This window comes from Coregonus clupeaformis, unplaced genomic scaffold (genome assembly GCF_020615455.1).
Source record: "Coregonus clupeaformis isolate EN_2021a unplaced genomic scaffold, ASM2061545v1 scaf0348, whole genome shotgun sequence".
In the NCBI taxonomy this organism is placed as follows: Eukaryota; Metazoa; Chordata; class Actinopteri; order Salmoniformes; family Salmonidae; genus Coregonus; species Coregonus clupeaformis.
Genome location: NW_025533803.1, coordinates 345,001 through 363,864, shown reverse-complemented (window position 1 = coordinate 363,864; position 18,864 = coordinate 345,001). Strand labels below are relative to the sequence as shown.

Here is an 18,864-nt window from a genome sequence, read left to right as displayed (position 1 = left end):
CGAGTGTGTGTGTACGTGTGTGTGTGAGAGAGAGTGTTTGTGCTTTAGCTGGTCTCTGACCTCACTACTGCCCCCTGTAGGTGTCAGGGGAGATGGAGGCGTGGAAGCAGGACCTCCAGAAGCAGGCCCAGGACATCACCACAGAGAAGCTAACGCTAGCACAACCGCGGCTAGTGGAAGCCAACCAGGAGAAGCTAGCATTAGCGCAATCGAGGCTAGTGGATGCTAACCCAGAAGGGCTAACGTTAGCGCAGCAGCGCATACACAGACACATGGAGCGACGGCTAGCCATGAACAACATGACCTATGAGGTCGTCCAGCAGGGTCACGACCTTCAGCAATACATCACCGAAGTACAGGCCTCAGGTAAGACAGAGATTGAGATGGAGAGAGGGATAGAGAGAGAGATAGAGAGAGATGGATGGAGAGAGGGAGAGAGACAGAGAGAGGGATGGAGAGAAAGAAAGAAAGAGACAGAAAGAGGGATGGAGAGAGGGAGAGAGGGATGAGAGAGGGAGAGAGACAGAGAGAGGGATGGAGAGAAAGAGAGAAACAGAGAGAGGGAGGGAGAGAGGGAGAGAGGGATGGAGAGAGGGAGAGAAACTGAGAGAGGGAGGGAGAGAGGGATGGAGAGAGGAAGAGAGGGAGACAGAGAGAGGGATGGAGAGAGGGAGAGAGACAGAGAGAGGGAGATACAGAAGGAGAGAGAGGGGAGAGAGATATCGAGAAAGACAGAGGTGGAGAGAGTAAGACAGACAGAGAGGGGGAGAGAGATGTTGATGGGTAAAGCTTTTCAATGCATTGTGGAATCTTGGGCGTGTAAGCTTGAAAATAATGAATGGGAATCACTCACCCAAAAATACTATGAACTATCTAACAGCATTCTTCTGTTTAACCCTGACATATTTCTCAGAGGAAATGAGTCATGTTTCAGCCTATACCCTGTCTTCCCCTCTGGGCATTTAGCCAGTTAGCAAAGACGACGCGTGACGACAGCTAATGTGATTGGTCAAAGTGCCCCTGAGGAGAGTGCAGTCAGACTGCAGAGTGATACGCCTCGCTCCGTTCATTCAACCATCCTTCCACTTATACATCCCTCACTTATAACATACCTCCTCATCCTCCTCCTCCTCCTTGACTTGAACAGACTGGTAGAGAGAGAGAGATACTGTATAGTTGGAAGGATTTGGGCGAAGGAGAGAGTGATTCATCATATGAAGTAAGAAGGAGAGGCTGAGAGAGAGGGAGAGAGAAATGGGAGGAATATGAGAGCAAGGGAGAGAAGTTTTGGGAGAGAGAGAGGAGAGAGGGAGCGAGATGGGAGGAATATGAGAGAAAGATGGGAGGAATATGAGAGGGAGGGAGAGAGAGATGGGAGGAATATGAAAGAGGGAGGGAGAGAGGTTTTGGGAGAGAGAGAAGAGGGGAGAGAGAGGGAGAGAGATTAAAATGAAGAAAAAGACAGAGAGGCTGGGAGAAAGAGGAAGAGAGAGAGAGAGAGAGAGAGAGAAAGATGGGGTGAATGTCAGGGAGAGGAGAGAGAAAGATGGGGTGAATGTGAGGGAGAGGAGATAGAAAGATGGGGTGAATGTGAGGGAGAGGACAGAGAAAGATGGGGTGAATGTGAGGGAGAGGAGATAGAAAGATGGGGTGAATGTCAGGGAGAGGAGAGAGAAAGATGGGGTGAATGTGAGGGAGAGGAGATAGAAAGATGGAATGTGAGGGAGAGGAGAGAGAAAGATGGGGTGAATGTCAAGGAGAGGAGAGAGAAAGATGGGGTGAATGTGAGGGAGAGGAGATAGAAAGATGGGGTGAATGTGAGGGAGAGGAGAGAGAAAGATGGGGTGAATGTCAGGGAGAGGAGAGAGAAAGATGGGGTGAATGTGAGGGAGAGGAGATAGAAAGATGGGGTGAATGTGAGGGAGAGGAGATAGAAAGATGGGGTCAATGTGAGGGAGAAGAGAGAGAAAGATGGGGTGAATGTCAGGGAGAGGAGAGAGAAAGATGGGGTGAATGTGAGGGAGAGGAGATAGAAAGATGGGGTGAATGTGAGGGAGAGGAGAGAGAAAGATGGGGTGAATGTCAGGGAGAGGAGAGAGAAAGATGGGGTGAATGTGAGGGAGAGGAGATAGAAGATGGGGTGAATGTGAGGGAGAGGAGATAGAAAGATGGGGTGAATGTCAGGAGAGGAGAGAGAAAGATGGGGTGAATGTCAAGGAGAGGAGAGAGAAAGATGGGGTGAATGTAAGGGAGAGGAGAGAGAAAGATGGGGACACATTGAGAGTGATGGGGTGAGGGGAGGGGAGGGAAAGGGATTGGGGTTACCATGGAAACTGCTTTCTCAAGTGCACAGCTGGTCCCTATGGAAACGTACATATTGAATTTACCATGGAGACGACCGCTCACAGTCAGAATGTGAGGAGAATTCAGCCATGAACCATCCCATGGTAACCACACACACAGATGGACGCATGCTCATGCAGTCACGAATACATAATGACCACAAGCACACACACACACACACACACACACACTTATGCACTCGCACACACACACACGATTCCTTGCATAGTCTCTTCTCCTTCTCAAAATCCATTGGAGAAGAAGGTCAGAGGGGAGGAACCTTCTCCTGGAATACAGTTGACAAAGGATGTGAGGAGATAGGAGGTGAGGCGATAGGATATGAGGATATAGGATGCGAGGAGATAGGAAGCGAGTATATAGGATGTGAGGAATCACAGAAAGACTAATGAACAGCCAGATTTATATAGGAAGGGATCTTCCAAGCTGACATCATGCCTTAGCACCATCTAGTGGTGAACAGTATACACTCTGTATAATCATCAAACAGACATACACATAAGGATGGGATATTATTCACATAGATACGTGTGTGTGTGTGTGTGTGTGTGTCTGTGTGTGTATGTGTGCGTCTGTGTGTGTGTATTTGTCTATGTGTGTGTCCACGTACATGTGTGTGTGTGTTCCAGGTATTGAGCTGACAGCTGAGGGGGAGACTGATCTGTCCTCTCAGGTGGAGGGGCTCCAACAGCTTCTACAGGACAAGCAGAAGGAGCTGCACCAGATAGTCGAACACACACACACACACCTGGAGCAAGGCTTGCAGCTACGCCACCTACAGACTCAGGTCAACCAGGTAAACACACACACACACACACCTGGAGCAAGGCTTGCAGCTACGCCACCTACAGACTCAGGTCAACCAGGTAAACACACACACACACCTGGAGCAAGGCTTGCAGCTACGCCACCTACAGACTCAGGTCAACCAGGTAAACACACACACACACACACACCTGGAGCAAGGCTTGCAGCTACGCCACCTACAGACTCAGGTCAACCAGGTAAACACACACACACACACACCTGGAGCAAGGCTTGTAGCTACGCCACCTACAGACTCAGGTCAACCAGGTAAACACACACACACTAGCAAACACACATGTAGCACACAAACTCACACGTCCACTTGCGAACACACACACATACACGTGTATAATGTGTACATGTACTGTATATGACCAATTGGTAGAGCATGGCGCTTGTAACGCCAGGGTAGTGGGTTCGATCCCCGGGACCACCCATACGTAAAAATGTATGCATACATGACTGTTAGTCGCTTTGGATAAAAGCGTCTGCTAAATGGCATATTATTATTATTATGTCCACATCCAGGGTCAACCCTAACCACAAACAGGTACACACACAGACTGATGTGGAAAATGTCATCCTTATACTAATCAAAGAATCAAAGTATTTCAGAGTTTTTGTAGAATTAAGATAGACTTTATTACAAACACAAAGCCGGGGTGATTTGCAAAGCATCCTCCCGTCTACCTCTCAGCTCTCCGTTTATATAGTCATATTCACATACATCTTAGCTTAAAGCCCCTCCCTCTTGGGTTCCCCCACCACCATCCTCAGTTTCCCCCTCTCTACTGCTCCGCCCACTTCCTTAGTCTATGATAGCAGCTACATTTGACTTCTCTTCAGTTTAGAAACAATAGAAGTACAATCAATCAAGCCCTTGTCATGCAAAAAATAATCATGTTCAGTTTAAACTCTGTTCAACCCCGGCTCACCCTGGCTTGACCTGAAGATTGATTGTTGGACATGACAGGTCCACACTCAATCTCTCAAACATACCCAAACCCACTCCTCTCTTCCCTCCCCGTCATGCTGTAATTACTCATGATTAGTCTGAACTCTGTTCAACGCTGGCTCCGCTCTCAGGACTTTGTTTGAGGAGAGAGGCAAAAGGCAACAGTCTGGTTTCAGTCTCTGATAAGGTAGGATAGCCATGGATTAGGTAAGAGCGAGGAATTCGACCCGAGGTCAGATCCCCATTTCACACACACAAACCCAGTGAAAGGAACCAATCAAGTTCCTGCCCAGCAACAGAGAGCACCAATGCTCAATTCTGACTCCATGTTCGTCATGTCTGTGATTAACTTTGTTTATCCAATAGTTTATTGAAAAATCTTCATCAACACACACCCACACATGAACAGAAACCTGCACGTATATAACGTGTATATGTAATGTATATCTATATGTGTGTGTGTGTGTGTTCCCAGGTGCTGGGCTGGATCAGTGAAGGAGAGGTGATGTTGTCTTCCTGTATGGTGAACTCCAGCTCTCTGTCGGAGGCTGAACAACTACAGAGAGAACATGAGCGCCTCCAACAGGCCATAGAGGTAACTACACCCACTGCAAATCAACAACTACAAATCCCTTTAATGCAAACAAGCTCTATTGACATAAAGCAATGTTGCCAAAGCAGTTTTTATATGAGTTCCTCTCTCTTTCTTTAATCCCCCCCCCTCGCCCCCATTGGGTCCCTCTCTACCCCCTCCCCTTCTCCTCCCCTCTTCCCCCTCCTCCCCCCAGTCTCTGCTTCATGCTGACTCTCTCCAGAGGACCCACCAGGTGGCGCTGGCGCTGCAGCAGCGGGCAGAGCTGCTGGTAAGGGCGGGCCACTACGACCCAGAGGCAGTGAGGGCGTGTGCACAGACGGTGGCGCTACACTGGCAGACCCTGATGCTGCGGATGGAGGACCGCCTCAAACTTGTCAACGCCTCCGCAGCCTTCTACCGCACCTCACAACAGGTGAGTCAGAGTCACTATCTCCTTATCAACCTCAACCCTAACCCTAGCCTTGTGTCTACATCCCTGTTCAACCATAACCACAAACCTCACCCTCACACCTCTTGTAGCCCAGGATTTAATAACCAGCTATAATAGCAGGCTTTAATAACCAGCTATAATAGAAGGCTTTAATAACCAGCTGTAATAAAAGTCTTTAATATCCAGCTGTAATAGCAGGATTTAATAACCAGCTGTAATAGCAGGCTTTAATAACCAGCTATAGTAGCAGGCTTTAATAACCAGCTATAATAGCAGGGGTTAATAATCTGTTATAATAGCAGGCTTTATTAACCAGCTATAATAGCAGGCTTTAATAACCAGCTGTAATAGCAGGCTTTAATAACCAGTTGTAATCGCAGGCTTTAATAACCAGCTGTAATAGCGGCGATTGGAGATTCAGTACCATTCAATCGGACAGCGACATCATTGGAATTCAGAAGTTCAGCACCACAGGGCAGTGGACAGCGACCACATGTATATACTCAGGCAAACTGTATGTGTGTGTTTCCCCCAGGTTTGTGGTGTGTTGGAAAGCCTGGAGCAGGAGTATCGTAGGGACGAGGACTGGTGTGGTGGCGGAGAGCGACAGGGGAGCAGGGGCCTGCCGAACACCTCCTCCCCCTCATCAACAAACACATGGAACAGAAAGAAGCCTTTCTCAAGGTATGGAGAGAGAGAGAGAGAGAGAGAGAGAGAGAGAGAGAGAGAGAGAGAGAGAGAGAGAGAGAGAGAGAGAGAGAGAGGGAGAGAGAGAGAGAGAGAGAGAGAGAGAGAGAGAGAGAGAAGCGAGAGAGAGGACAGAAAGATTAAGAGAGAGACAGAGATAAAGAGACAGTTTTTAGCTACAGTCTCTGTTGGTATGTTTTAACCCCTTGTTTCCTGCAGGCATGCACCCTGGCCAGGCGCAACGCAGAGGTCTTCCTCAAGTACATCCACCGCAACAGCGTTACTATGGCAACCATCTCCGGGCACAGTGCAGGAGCTGAGGTCACTGGTCACTCCCGTGTGCCTGAGCAGCAGGTCAAAGGTGAACACACACATTTACAATACACACGAACACACACACACACACACACACACACACACACACAGAGAGAGAGACAGAGGAGCATCCGTATGCATGATGATGATATTTCAGCCACTGTGTTTATACCTGGCTGTGCAAATGTGTGTGTGTGTGTGTGTGTGTGTGTGCGTTCCTCTTGTAGGTATCCTCAGTGAGCTCCTGCAGAGGGAGAACAGGGTTCTACATTTCTGGACTCTGAAGAAGCGTCGTCTGGACCAGTGTCAACAGTACCTGCTGTTCCAGAGCCACGCCCAACAGGTGAGTTTGCCACGCCTCCTTTGGATGAGTCCACAAACAGTTTGGAAAACTGAGTTTGAGATGTAGAATTATACCAGCGCCTGTTGGCACCCAGACAATTACATTACCCTGAAAAAGACTTTTCCTCCTCTCTCTCTCTCTTTTTCTCACCCTTTCCCTCTCTCTTTTTCTCTATCTTTCTTTATCTCTCTCTCCATCTCTCTCTCTCCAGGCGTTGGATTGGCTGCAGCAGAGTGGTGAGCACTATCTGTCCACACACACGTCGCCAGGGGCAACCAGCGCAGAGACCCAGGACCTGCTGGCTCAACACAGAGAATTCTGCGTCTCGGCTAAGGTGAACACACACACACCACACACACAGACCCACTCACATACACACATGCAGACACACACTACAAAGGTGAGGGGTATATCAGAATAGTGCCCACAATCCATTTCTCCCCTCTACCTCCTCCCAGCACACTCAGGAGAAGGTGCACCTGCTGATCCAGCTGGCAGAGAGCATGCTGGGTAAGGGCCACTCCCACAGGGTGGAGCTACGGAGGTGTGTGTCGACGGTGGACAAGCGCTACCGAGAGTTCTCCATGCGCATGGGCCAGTACCGGAACACACTGGAGACTGCACTGGGAGGCTGCACTCAGGTGTGTGTGTGTGTGAGGGTTGGAGTGTGTGTTTGTTGATGACTGGGTGTCTTTCATGTGTGTGAGGGTGACTGAATTTGTTCGGCTGGTGGGTGCACGTGTATGTGTGTCTCTGATTCCAGTTCAAGCTGATATAGCACTGGATGATTTATGCATGTGCTTTTTGTCCACGTCTGTTTCCTTCATGTCAATGAAGTTCTCTGAATGGTATTGAATTGTCTCTGTGTACGGTGTCCCCTGTAGGACAATAAGGACCTGGAGCTGGAGCTCATCCCCAACAGCCTCTCTGACTCTGACCCTGAAGTGAACCTGAACGACCCCAACCACGAGGTCAGCGATGAGAAGAGGAGGACTGCCAGGAAGAAAGAGTGAGTCAAACAGAGAAAGAGAGAGAATGAGAGAGAGAGAGAGGGGGAAACAGAGAGAGGGTAAGTGTGTGTGTGTGTGTGTGTGTGTGTGTGTGTGTGTGTGTGTGTGTGTGTGTGTGTGTGTGTGTGTGTGTGTGTGTGTGTGTGTCTGTGTGTATGTGTGTGTGTGAGAGAGAGAAGAGGGAGAGACAGAGAGAGAAGAGGGAGAGATAGAGAGATGGTGGGATAATTGTATTTATTTAAAAAGTAGCCAGTTTCTTATTTTTCCTGCAGGTATATCATGTCAGAGCTTCTTCAGACAGAGAGGGTGTATGTGAAGGATCTGCAGGAGTGTATCGACACCTACCTGTGGGAGATGACCAGTGGCTCTGAAGAGATCCCCATTAGGATCGCCAACAAGGATGACGTTGTCTTTGGGAACATCCAGGACATTTATGAGTTCCATAACAGGTGTGTAGATTATAGTCTGTATAGCACAACCGGTGTGTAACGTATGGCGTTTAGCACATATCATTAAATAGAACATTAATGGAATTGATCCATAACCAAGATGGCTGCCATTATCCTGACATTCTAGAGTTATGCAGGTCTATGACATCTATGACATGTATTATACTGTGGTCGATTGTTTGGTCGATAGGCTATTGGTCGACCGAGATTTCTTTAGTCGAGCAGTCACATTATTATTATTATTCTGATGGTGCACAAGACACCTGTCTGATTAGCGCCTGTCTCGGTGGACTAATCCATTGTGGAGGCCACAGGGATGGCACAGTCCATCACTCTAAGACATGTGATACTGTATATGGTTATATTATCTAAAAAATAATTGTGCAACAGCCCTTGCCTTAACCTAATTGTCTAAGAAAAGGAGAGAGGAAACCCTGACTTAATTAGGTCTATAATCAATAGCCTAACTGTTAAATGTGCCTGACTTTATAAATCATCTATAAACAGGGCATTTGGAAAGTATTCAGACCCCTTGACTTTTTCCACATTTTGTTACATTACAGCCTTATTCTAAAATTGATTAAATAATTTGTTCCCCTCATCAATCTACACACAATACCCCATAATGACAAAGAGAAAACAGGTTTTTGAAATGTTTGCAAATGTATTAGAAATAAAAAACAGAAATACCTTATTTACATATGTATTCAGACCCTTTGCTATGAGACTCGAAATTGAGCTCAGGTGCATCCTGTTTCCATTGATCATCCTTGAGATGTTTCTACAACTTGATTGGAGTCCACCTGTGGTAAATGCAAGTGATTGGACATGATTTGGAAAGGCACACACCTGTCTATATAAGGTCCCACAGTTGACAGTGCATGTCAGAGCAAAAACCAAGCCATGAGGTTGAAGGAATTGTCCGTAGAGCTCCGAGACAGAATTGTGTAGAGGCACAGATCTGGGGAAGGGTACCAAAACATTTCTGCAGCATTGAAGGTCCCCAAGAACACAGTGGCCTCCATCATTCTTAAATGGAAGAAGTTTGGAGCCACCAAGACTCTTCCTAGAGCTGGCTGCCAGGCCAAACTGAGCAATCGGGGGAGAAGGGCCTTGGTCAGGGAGGTGACCAAGAACCCGATGGTCATTCTGACAGAGTTCCAGAGTTCCTCTGTGGAGATGGGAGAACCTTCCAGAAGGACAACCATCTCTGCAGCACTCCACCAATCAGGCCTTTATGGTAGAGTGGCCAGATGGAAGCCACTCCTCAGTAAAAGGCACATGACAGCCCGCTTGGAGTTTGCCAAAAAGCACCAAAAGGACTTTCAGACCATGAGAAACAAGATTCTCTCGTCTGATGAAACCAAGATTGAACTCTTTGGCCTGAATGCCAAGCGTCACGTCTGGAGGAAACCTGGCACCATCCCTACGGTGAAACATGGTGGTGAGGATTTCTTTCAGCGGCAGGGACTGGGAGACTAGTCAGGATCTAGGGAAAGATAAACGGAGCAAAGTACAGAGAGATCCTTGATGAAAACCTGCTCCAGAGCACTCAGGACCTCAGACTGGGGCGAAGGTTCACCTTCCAAGAGGACAACGACCCTAAGCACACAGCCAAGACAACGCAGGAGTGGCTTCGGGACAAGTCTCTGAATGTCCTTGAATAGCACAGCCAGAGCCCGGATTGAACCCGATTGAACATTCCTGGAGAGACCTGAGAATAGCTGTGCAGCGACGCTCCCCATCCCAACCTGACATTGCTTGAGAGGATCTGCAGAGAAGAATGGGATAAACTCCCCAAATACAGGTGTGCCAAGCTTGTAGCGTCATACCCAAGAAGACTTGAGGCTGTAATCGCTGCCAAAGTTGCTTCAACAAAGTACTGAGTAAAGGGTCTGAATACTTATGTAAATGTATTTTTTCAGTTTTTAATTTGTAATACATTTGCACACATTTCTGAAAATCTGTTTTTGCTTTGTCATTATGGGGTATTGTGTGTAGATTGATGAGGAAAACTTATTTTTTTTTAATAAGGCTGTAACGTAACAAAATGTGGAAAAAGTTAAAGAGGTCTGAATACTTTCCGAATGCACTGTATATCTACAGAAAAAAGACAGATCTAGCTTCTGTTGCCTGTTTGAGTGTTTGTTTAATATCCTACTGATTCCTTGAGCACCAAGCCTCATGCAACGGCAAAATGTCGGATAAAGCAATTTCACAGATTCAGCAGTTTTTTAAATCTTTGCTATGCTGTAATAAAGGCTTTACAAAAAAAATTATCTTTCGAACAGCCGGGTATTACTTAATTAGTTTTTAGTCTGCTGTAATAAAGGCTTTATTTATATTTCTTCCCGTTAGAACATACTCTCTGGTACACTTATTTATTTAGTGTTGTTTACACTGTTCCAAATGGTCAGAAAATATAATAATATTGTAATATAACAGCAACTGTTTGGCACACATTATACTCACGCAACGCTTGCTCCTATACCTTCCTTTTTCTTGATTTCCGGTAGTTTCCACAACTAAGTCAAATGTCTTCCACAGATCTGACTTCCCCTTTCCCTCCTGAGCAACCAGTAAACCCGCTTCGAGTTTCTTTTTCACATCCTCCTCATCCATTTTGCTGTCACGTGTTATTGTGTTTGGAGTTTGTTATAACCAATTTATTGATGTGATTATGATAGGCTATAGGTCAGGCCTTATTGGTCACATGCATGCAATGCTTACATGTTTCACGTAAAGAGAGCAAGGGTTGAGGGAATAGGGAATGTTTTTTCCTAAGCAAATTAGGGATTTCGGTAACAGAACTTTTCAGTCAGAAACAAGTAGGAAACTAAATGGCTGAAATGATGTTGCAGCTTCAGCACGGATAGCGCAATAAACACTTGCAATGGAACTGGCTTGGAGGTCCAGATGTGAGGGGTGTGGGCATAGCATAACAGATGTGTGTATAGCGGATAACGATGGGTTGTGTTTTGTTGCAGTATTATAACGATGGGTTGTGTTTTGTTGCAGTATTTTCCTGAAGGAGCTGGAGAACTATGAACAGCTACCTGAAGATGTGGGTCACTGCTTCGTCACCTGGGTAACCACCAACACATGATGTCTGCTAGAGCAGAGAGAGCGAGATAGAGAGAGAGAGAGCGAGATAGAGAGAGAGAGTTTGTTTCAATTAATCACAGTACTGCATGAGTGTTGTCTGACCCTTCTCACCCAAAGTTATCTCTCTCTCTCTCTCGCTCTCTCTATCTCTCTTTTTATCTCTCTCTCTCTCTCTCTGTCTCTCTCTCTCAGGCGGATAAGTTCCACATGTATGTGACGTATTGTAGAAATAAACCAGACTCCAGCCTTCTGATCCAGCAACATGGGGCAGGCTTCTTTGAGGTGAAAAATTCTCTCCATTTCCCTTTTTCTTTCTTTCTTTCTTTCTTTCTTTCTTTCTCTCTCTCTCTCTCACACACACTCACACTCACTCTCTCTCTCTCTCTCTCTCAATTTCAATTACATTTAGGGGCTTTATTGGCATGGGAAACATATGTTTACATTGCCAAAGAAAGTGAAATAGATAATAAACAAAAGTGAAATAAACTTTTATTTTATTTTATTTTTACAGTAGACATTACACTCACAAAAGTTCCAACAGAATAAAGACATGTCAAATGTCTTTAGTTAAAGTACAAAAGGGAACATAAATCAACATAAAAATGGGTTGTATTTACAATTGTCACGATCGTCGTATGGAATGGACCAAGGCGCAGCGTGATGAACGAACATGTTTATTTATCTTTAGTGATAAATACGGACAAACAACAAAACAACAAACGACTCGTGAAGTCCACGGTACAAACACAAAACCAACTGGAACAAGAACCCACAAACACAAAGGGAAAAACAGACAGTTTAAATATGGCTCCCAATCAGAGACAACCAGCCACAGCTGACACTCGTTGCCTCTGATTGGGAGTCACTCAGGCCAACATAGAAATAAACAAACTAGAACTCCCAACATAGAAATACAACACATAGAATGAACACACCCTGGCTCAACATATAGAGTCCCAGAGCCAGGGTGTGACAACAATGCTGTTTGTTGTTCACTGGTTGCCCTTTTCTTGTGGCAACAGGTCACAAATCTTGCTGCTGTGATGGCACACTGTGGTTTTTCACCCAGTAGATAAGGGAGTTTATCCAAATTTGGTTTTTTTTCAGATTCTTTGTGGATCTGTGTAATCTGAGGGAAATATGTGTCTCTAATATGGTCATACATTTGGCCGGAGGTTAGGAAGTGCAGCTCAGTTTCCACCTCATTTTGTGGGCAGTGTGCACATAGCCTGTCATCTCTTGAGAGCCAGGTCTGCCTACGGCAGCCTTTCTCAATATCAAGGGTATGTTCACTGAGTCTGTACATAGTCAAAGCTTTTCTTCAGTTTGGGTCAGTCACAGTGGTCAGGCATTCTGCCACTGTGTACTCTCTGTTTAGGGCCAAATAGCATTCTAGTTTGCTCAGTTTTTTCATTAATTCTTTCCAATGTATCAAGTAATTATCTTTTTGTTTTCTCATGATTTGGTTGGGTCTAATTGTGTTGCTGTCCTGGTGTTACGCTATGGTTAAACCCAGCACTCAGAGAAACACAACACGACTAAGGGAGTGGAAGAAACAAAAAATATTTTAATAAAAGTTCAATTAGTCTTAGTCCAAAAAACAACTGAATAAAAGGAACAGAGTGGGCTAGTCGGCTCCGGAGGAAGGAGAGGCTGAGGCAGGCAGGCAGGCAGGAAGGCAGGCAGGCAGGTTGGGAGGTATGTCTGAACTGAAGACAAAACAAACGACAGGTTAAGGAGAGTAAAAAGCCAGGCTGAAGACAAAGACAATATAACTTTACTGGTGAGCCAAGTTACCGCTCTAGTAAGAACAACGATCTGGCGCCAGTGGAGAGCCATGCCCAGGAATTAGTAGTGCAGGTTGATGAGAGAATAGGATGCAGCTGCGTGGGCAGGAATCACTGGAAACAACCCGCAGCTGCACAGGAGAGGCAGATCCTGAGCACGCCCCCCGATCCACTCCAGACACACCCACATAATGGGGACAAACACACATACAGATACAACAGACAAAGAGGGGACAAAACAAGGAGGAAGGGAAACAGAAAAGGGAGAGACAAGCTGCCCACATAACAGTACCCCCTCAATGGTCGCCACCTGGCGACCCACCAGGCCTGTCAGGGTTGTCGTGATGGAAGTCCGTGATCAGCTGAGGATCCAACACAAAACGCTTAGGGACCCAAGACCTCTCCTCTGGTCCATAACCTTCCCAATCGACTAGGTATTGGAGACCCCTACCCCGCCTCCGAGAGTCCAGGAGCCTACTGACGGTGTAGGCCGGATGGTCGTCAATGAGGCGAACAGGTGGAGGTGGATCTGCCGGCGGACACAAAAGGCTGGAGGACACAGGTTTCAGTTGGGAGACGTGGAAAGTAGGGTGTATCTTCATGGCTGAAGGCAACTTCAAACGAACCGCAGCGGGGTTAATGATGGACTCCACCACAAACGGACCCAGGTACCGAGGGAGACAGCTTGCGTGATTTGGTACGAAGAGGTACGTTCTTAGATGACAGCCAAACCTCTTGACCAGGATGGAACACAGGTGCGGGAGTCCTGCTCCTATCCGCTGTCGTCTTGTTCCTGTCGGTGGTCCGAAGCAACGCTTCCCGAGCCGTCGCTCCACACTCTCTGGCAGCGGCGGAGGTTCTCCTGAACCGAAGGAACAGCCAATTCCTTCTCCTGAGCAGGAAACAGAGGGGGTTGATAACCCATGGTAACTTCGAAGGGTGAAAGGCCGGTGGCAGAGGTGGTGAGGGAGTTGTGGGCGTACTCTATCCAAGGCAGATGTTTGGCCCAGGATGATGGATGTTGAGCAGCCACACAACGAAGGGTTGCTTCGAGGTTTTGATTGGCTCTTTCTGTTTGACCGTTGGTCTGGGGATGAAACCCTGAGGACAGACTAACGGAAGCACCCAAAGCAGAACAGAAAACCTTCCAAACACAGGAAGTAAACTGTGGGCCTCTATCAGATACGATGTCCACAGGTATTCCATGGGGACGGAATACATGTTGGACTAGGAGGTCCGCTGTCTCACTGGCAGACGGTAATTTTGGTAATGCTATATAGTGAACAGATTTAGAGAATCTGTCCACAATGGTAAGTATAGTATCATTACCTTCAGACTTGGGTAGGCCGGTGACAAAATCTATGGCTATGTGGGACCAGGGACGGCTGGGAACTGGGAGGGGTAGCAGCAGCCCCGAAGGGGATTGATGGGAGGCTTTGCCCCGAGCACAGGTTGAACAGGCTGCCACAAAAGCCCGAACGTCAGTTTCCATTGAAGGCCACCAAAAATGTCTCCTAAGCAGCGTCAACGTGCGTCTCATCCCAGGGTGACCAGCAAAACGGGAGGTGTGAATCCACTGCAACACCTGAGACCGGACCATCTCGGGAACAAAGAGTAGGTTGGGAGGTCCATCACCCGGTCCCGGGTCCGTGGCAAGTGCAGTCTTCACAAGAGACTCGATCTCCCACTGTACTGCCGCCACGACGCATGAGGAAGGCAGGACTGCCTCAGGCTCGCTGGTCTCCGAAGGGTCAGCAAACTGGCGGGACAAAGCATCTGGTTTAACATTTCTTGACCCCGGTCTGTATGTAAGAATAAAGTTAAACCTACTAAAAAACAGGGCCCATCTGGCTTGGCGTGAGTTGAGTCTCTTAGTGGCTTGGATGTAAGCCAAGTTTTTGTGGTCTGTCCAGACCACAAACGGCAGTTCAGCTCCATCCAGCCAGTGCCGCCATTCTTCCAGTGCTAGCTTGACCGCCAGCAGTTCCCAGTTTCCAACGTCGTAATTCCGTTCTGTGGGTGACAATTTCTTGGAGAAAAAGCACAGGGGTGAAGCTTTTGGTCAGTGGGGGAGCGCTGGGAGAGGACTGCTCCCACACCTGAGTCCGACGCGTCCACCTCCACAACAAACTGCAGAGAGGTATTGGGGTGTATCAACACGGGGGAGGTGGAAAACAGTTCCTTCAAAACCCCTACCGCCTGCTCCGCCTCAGGGGACCACAGAAAAGGGACTTTTGGGGATGTGAGTCTAGTAAGGGGTGCCACCACTTTACTAAAACCCTTAATGAATCTACGGTAGAAGTTAGCAAAGCCTAAAAATCGTTGAAGTTGCTTACGGGTGGTGGGTGTGGGCCATTCCGTCACTGCCCGGATCTTCTCGGGGTCCGCCTTCACCTGCCCGCTCTCAATTATGAAACCAAGGAACGATGTAGACTGTTTGTGGAACTCACACTTTTCTGCTTTGACGTACAGCTTGTTCTCCAAGAGCCGTTGAAGGACTTGACGGACGTGTGACTCATGCTCCTCGGGTGACTTGGAAAAAACAAGAATATCATCCAGGTATACAAAGACAAAACGGTTCAAAAAATCCCTAAGAACATCGTTCACCATGGCTTGGAAAACAGCAGGGCGTTTGAGAGCCCAAAGGGCATGACCAAATACTCAAAATGTCCCAGTGGAGTGTTGAAAGCGGTTTTCCACTCATCTCCCTTTCGAATTCGGACAAGGTGATAAGCGTTCCTGAGGTCGAGCTTGAGAAAACTGTGGCGCCATGCAGAGGTTCAAAAGCAGAGTTGATGAGTGGAAGGGGATACTTGTTTTTAACAGTTATGTTGTTTAAACCCCTGAAATCGATACAGGGGCGTAACGACTTGTCTTTCTTTTTCCACGAAAAAGAAACCTGCACCCAAAGGGAGACGACGAGGACGGATTATGCCCGAGGCCAGAGAATCACCAATATACTGCTCCATTGCCTCTCTTTCCGGTCGGGACAGATTGTATAAGCGACTAGAGGGCAAGGGAGCACCAGGAAGCAGTTCAATAGGGCAATCATAAGGCCTATGTGGTGGTAGAGACAGAGCCTTGTCCTTACTGAAAACCTCCGCTAAGTCATGGTATTCTTTGGGGACAGATGACAGATCGAGAGGAGCTGAGGGATGAGTTGGGTTACTCTTAGTGGGGGAACCGCTGACCTAAGGCACTCTGAATGGCAGTTAGTGCTCCAACTGAGAATGGTGTGACGTGTCCAATCAATTTGTGGGTTGTGAAGAGCCAACCAGGGGAAGCCAAGGATTAGGGAGGTAGCTGAGCCAGACATAACTCTTAACTGAATGCTTTCACAATGATTGCCAGAAATCACTAGGGAAACGGGGGTGGTTTGATGAGTTATCTCCGCGAGGAGGCGCCATCAAGGGCTGTGACCCGAATGGGGGTAGGTAGTGGCTCCATGGGGATACGAGCTTGTGTAACGAACTGGTGGCTAATAAAGTTGTCTTCTGCACCTGAGTCTATGAGAGCTGAGAGTGGCAGGGAATGACTCTGGAAACGTAAGGTTACAGGTACTTGTAATCGGGGAATGATGGGTTCAGGATCTAACTCTGGGCTCGCAAGTAGACCCACCGTTACGAGCGAGCCTTGTCTTTTGGTCGCTTAGGGCATGTAGCCAGAATGTGTGTGGCGTCTCCACAATACAGGCACTCACCCGCCTGGAGGCGCCCGTTGCCGCTCTGCTGGAGGTAGTCGAGCTCGACCCACTTGCATAGGTTCCTCCTCTGTGCTCGGGATGGGATCAGGAACAAGAAGCTGCCGGCTCCGGGAGGCGAGTCTCGAGTGGTTGAAGGCTGGGGAACTCGTCCTCCTAGATGTGGCCGACCGCCTCTCTCCCGACGCCTCTCCCGCAACCGGTTGTCTAGCTTAATGGACAGGGAAACGAGAGAATGTAAATCATGTGGCTCATCACGAGCAGCCAGTTCATCCTTAATGGCTTCATTCAAACCGTTTAGAAATGCTCCTTGAAGTGCCACATTGTTCCACTTGGAGTCCGCTGCCAACGTCCAGAACTCAATAGAGTACTCAGCCACACTGTTAGAACCCTGCCTCAAATTAAAAAGTATCTTGGAGGAATTACCCACATGGTCAGGATGGTCAAAAACGGTCTTCAATTCAGCAGAAAAATCAGCAAAAGTCAATCCAGTCAAAGTTTGATTTGAGCACACAGCCTCAGCCCAAACCAGAGCTTTCCCTCTTAACAGCCCCAGAACATAATGTACCTTAGAGGAATCAGTAGAAAACGACAGTGGTCTCTGCCGAAAAAATCAAGTCACACTGAAGCAAAAATCCCCGGCACTTGTCCAATTCTCCATTGAACGGTTCAGGCGACGTGACCGGGGGTTCCCGATGGAACGAAGCCTGCATAATGTCCGAGGAAACAACTTGGGGTGCATCAAACTGGGGGTCAGAGAGAGATGGAGAACTGATAACAGACAATTTAGAGACTTGCGTAGTTAACTGACACCTGGTTCAGCAGTTGATGATTATCTTCCAAAAGAGTCCGAATCAATTGGTCATGCTGTCCTAGCAACGTTCCTTGAGCCTGGATAGCTTGTTGGAAGCTGTCTTCGTTTGCCCCGTGCTGTTTCTCTGTTGGGTCCAGGGCCAGATCGTTCTGTTACGCTATGGTTAAACCCAGCACTCAGAGAAACACAACACGACTAAGGGAGTGGAAGAAACAAAAATATTTTAATAAAAGTTCAATTAGTCTTAGTCCAAAAAACAACTGAATAAAAGGAACAGAGTGGGCTAGTCGGCTCCGGAGGAAGGAGAGGCTGAGGCAGGCAGGCAGGCAGGAAGGCAGGCAGGCAGGTTGGGAGGTATGTCTGAACTGAAGACAAAACAAACGACAGGTTAAGGAGAGTAAAAAGCCAGGCTGAAGACAAAGACAATATAACTTTACTGGTGAGCCAAGTTACCGCTCTAGTAAGAACAACGATCTGGCGCCGGTGGAGAGCCATGCCCAGGAATTAGTAGTGCAGGTTGATGAGAGAATAGGATGCAGCTGCGTAGGTAGGAATCACTGGAAACAACCCGCAGCTGCACAGGAGAGGCAGATCCTGAGCACGCCCCCCGATCCACTCCAGACACACCCACATAATGGGGACAAACACACATACAGATACAACAGACAAAGAGGGGACAAAACAAGGAGGAAGGGAAACAGAAAAGGGAGAGACAAGCTGCCCACATAACACCTGGGGCTCTGTGGGGTCTGTTTGTGTTTGTGAACAGAGCCCCAGGCCCAGCTTGCTTAGGGGACTCTTCTCCAGGTTCATCTCTCTGTAGGTGATGGCTTTGTTATGGAAGGTTTGGGAATCGCTTCCTTTTAGGTGGTTGTGGAAATTAACGGCTCTTTTCTGGATTTTGATCATTAGCGGGTATCGGCCTAAATCTGCTCTGCATGCATTATTTGGTGTTTTACGTTGTACACAGAGGATATTTTTTGCAGAATTCTGCATGCGGAGTCTCAATTTGGTGTTTGTCCCATTTTGTGAATTCTTGGTTGGTGAGCAGACCCCAGACCACACAACCATAAAGGGCAATGGGTTCTATAACTGATTCAAGTATTTATTGCCAGATCCTAATTGGTATGTCAAATTTTATGTTCCTTTTGATGGCATAGAAGGCCCTTCTTGCCTTGTCTCTCAGATCATTTCACAGCTTTCTCTTTCTTTCTCTCTCTCTCACTCTCTCTCAATCTCTCTCGTCCACATCTCAGCATAATACAGTTAGTCTGCTAGCCTGTAGATGGCTACAACTGTTCAGCCATGATCTTACACTGTGTGTGTGTGTGTGTGTGTGTGTGTGTGTGTGTGTGTGTGTGTGTGTGTGTGTGTGTGTGTGTGTGTGTGTTAGGAGGTCCAGAGGAGGCATGGTCTTGCTAACTCTATCTCCTCAGCGCTCATCAAGCCGGTTCAGCGCATCACCAAGTACCAGCTCCTTCTCAAGGTACAGAACATGAGAAATAC

The 18,864-nt window shown here is 47.5% G+C and overlaps 1 protein-coding gene across 1 annotated transcript in view; it reads left to right on the top strand.

Annotated features, from left to right (window-relative positions):
• Positions 1–18,864, top strand: part of LOC123484539 (kalirin-like) — a 34,648-nt gene that overhangs the window by 5,760 nt on the left and 10,024 nt on the right. The window contains 15 exon segments of the mRNA XM_045215002.1: positions 81–366; positions 2,991–3,157; positions 4,599–4,718; positions 4,912–5,130; positions 5,684–5,753; positions 5,756–5,832; positions 6,055–6,196; positions 6,378–6,493; positions 6,705–6,827; positions 6,952–7,134; positions 7,378–7,502; positions 7,776–7,952; positions 10,971–11,040; positions 11,250–11,339; positions 18,752–18,844. Coding sequence (XP_045070937.1) covers positions 81–366; positions 2,991–3,157; positions 4,599–4,718; positions 4,912–5,130; positions 5,684–5,753; positions 5,756–5,832; positions 6,055–6,196; positions 6,378–6,493; positions 6,705–6,827; positions 6,952–7,134; positions 7,378–7,502; positions 7,776–7,952; positions 10,971–11,040; positions 11,250–11,339; positions 18,752–18,844 — 2,058 coding nt within the window.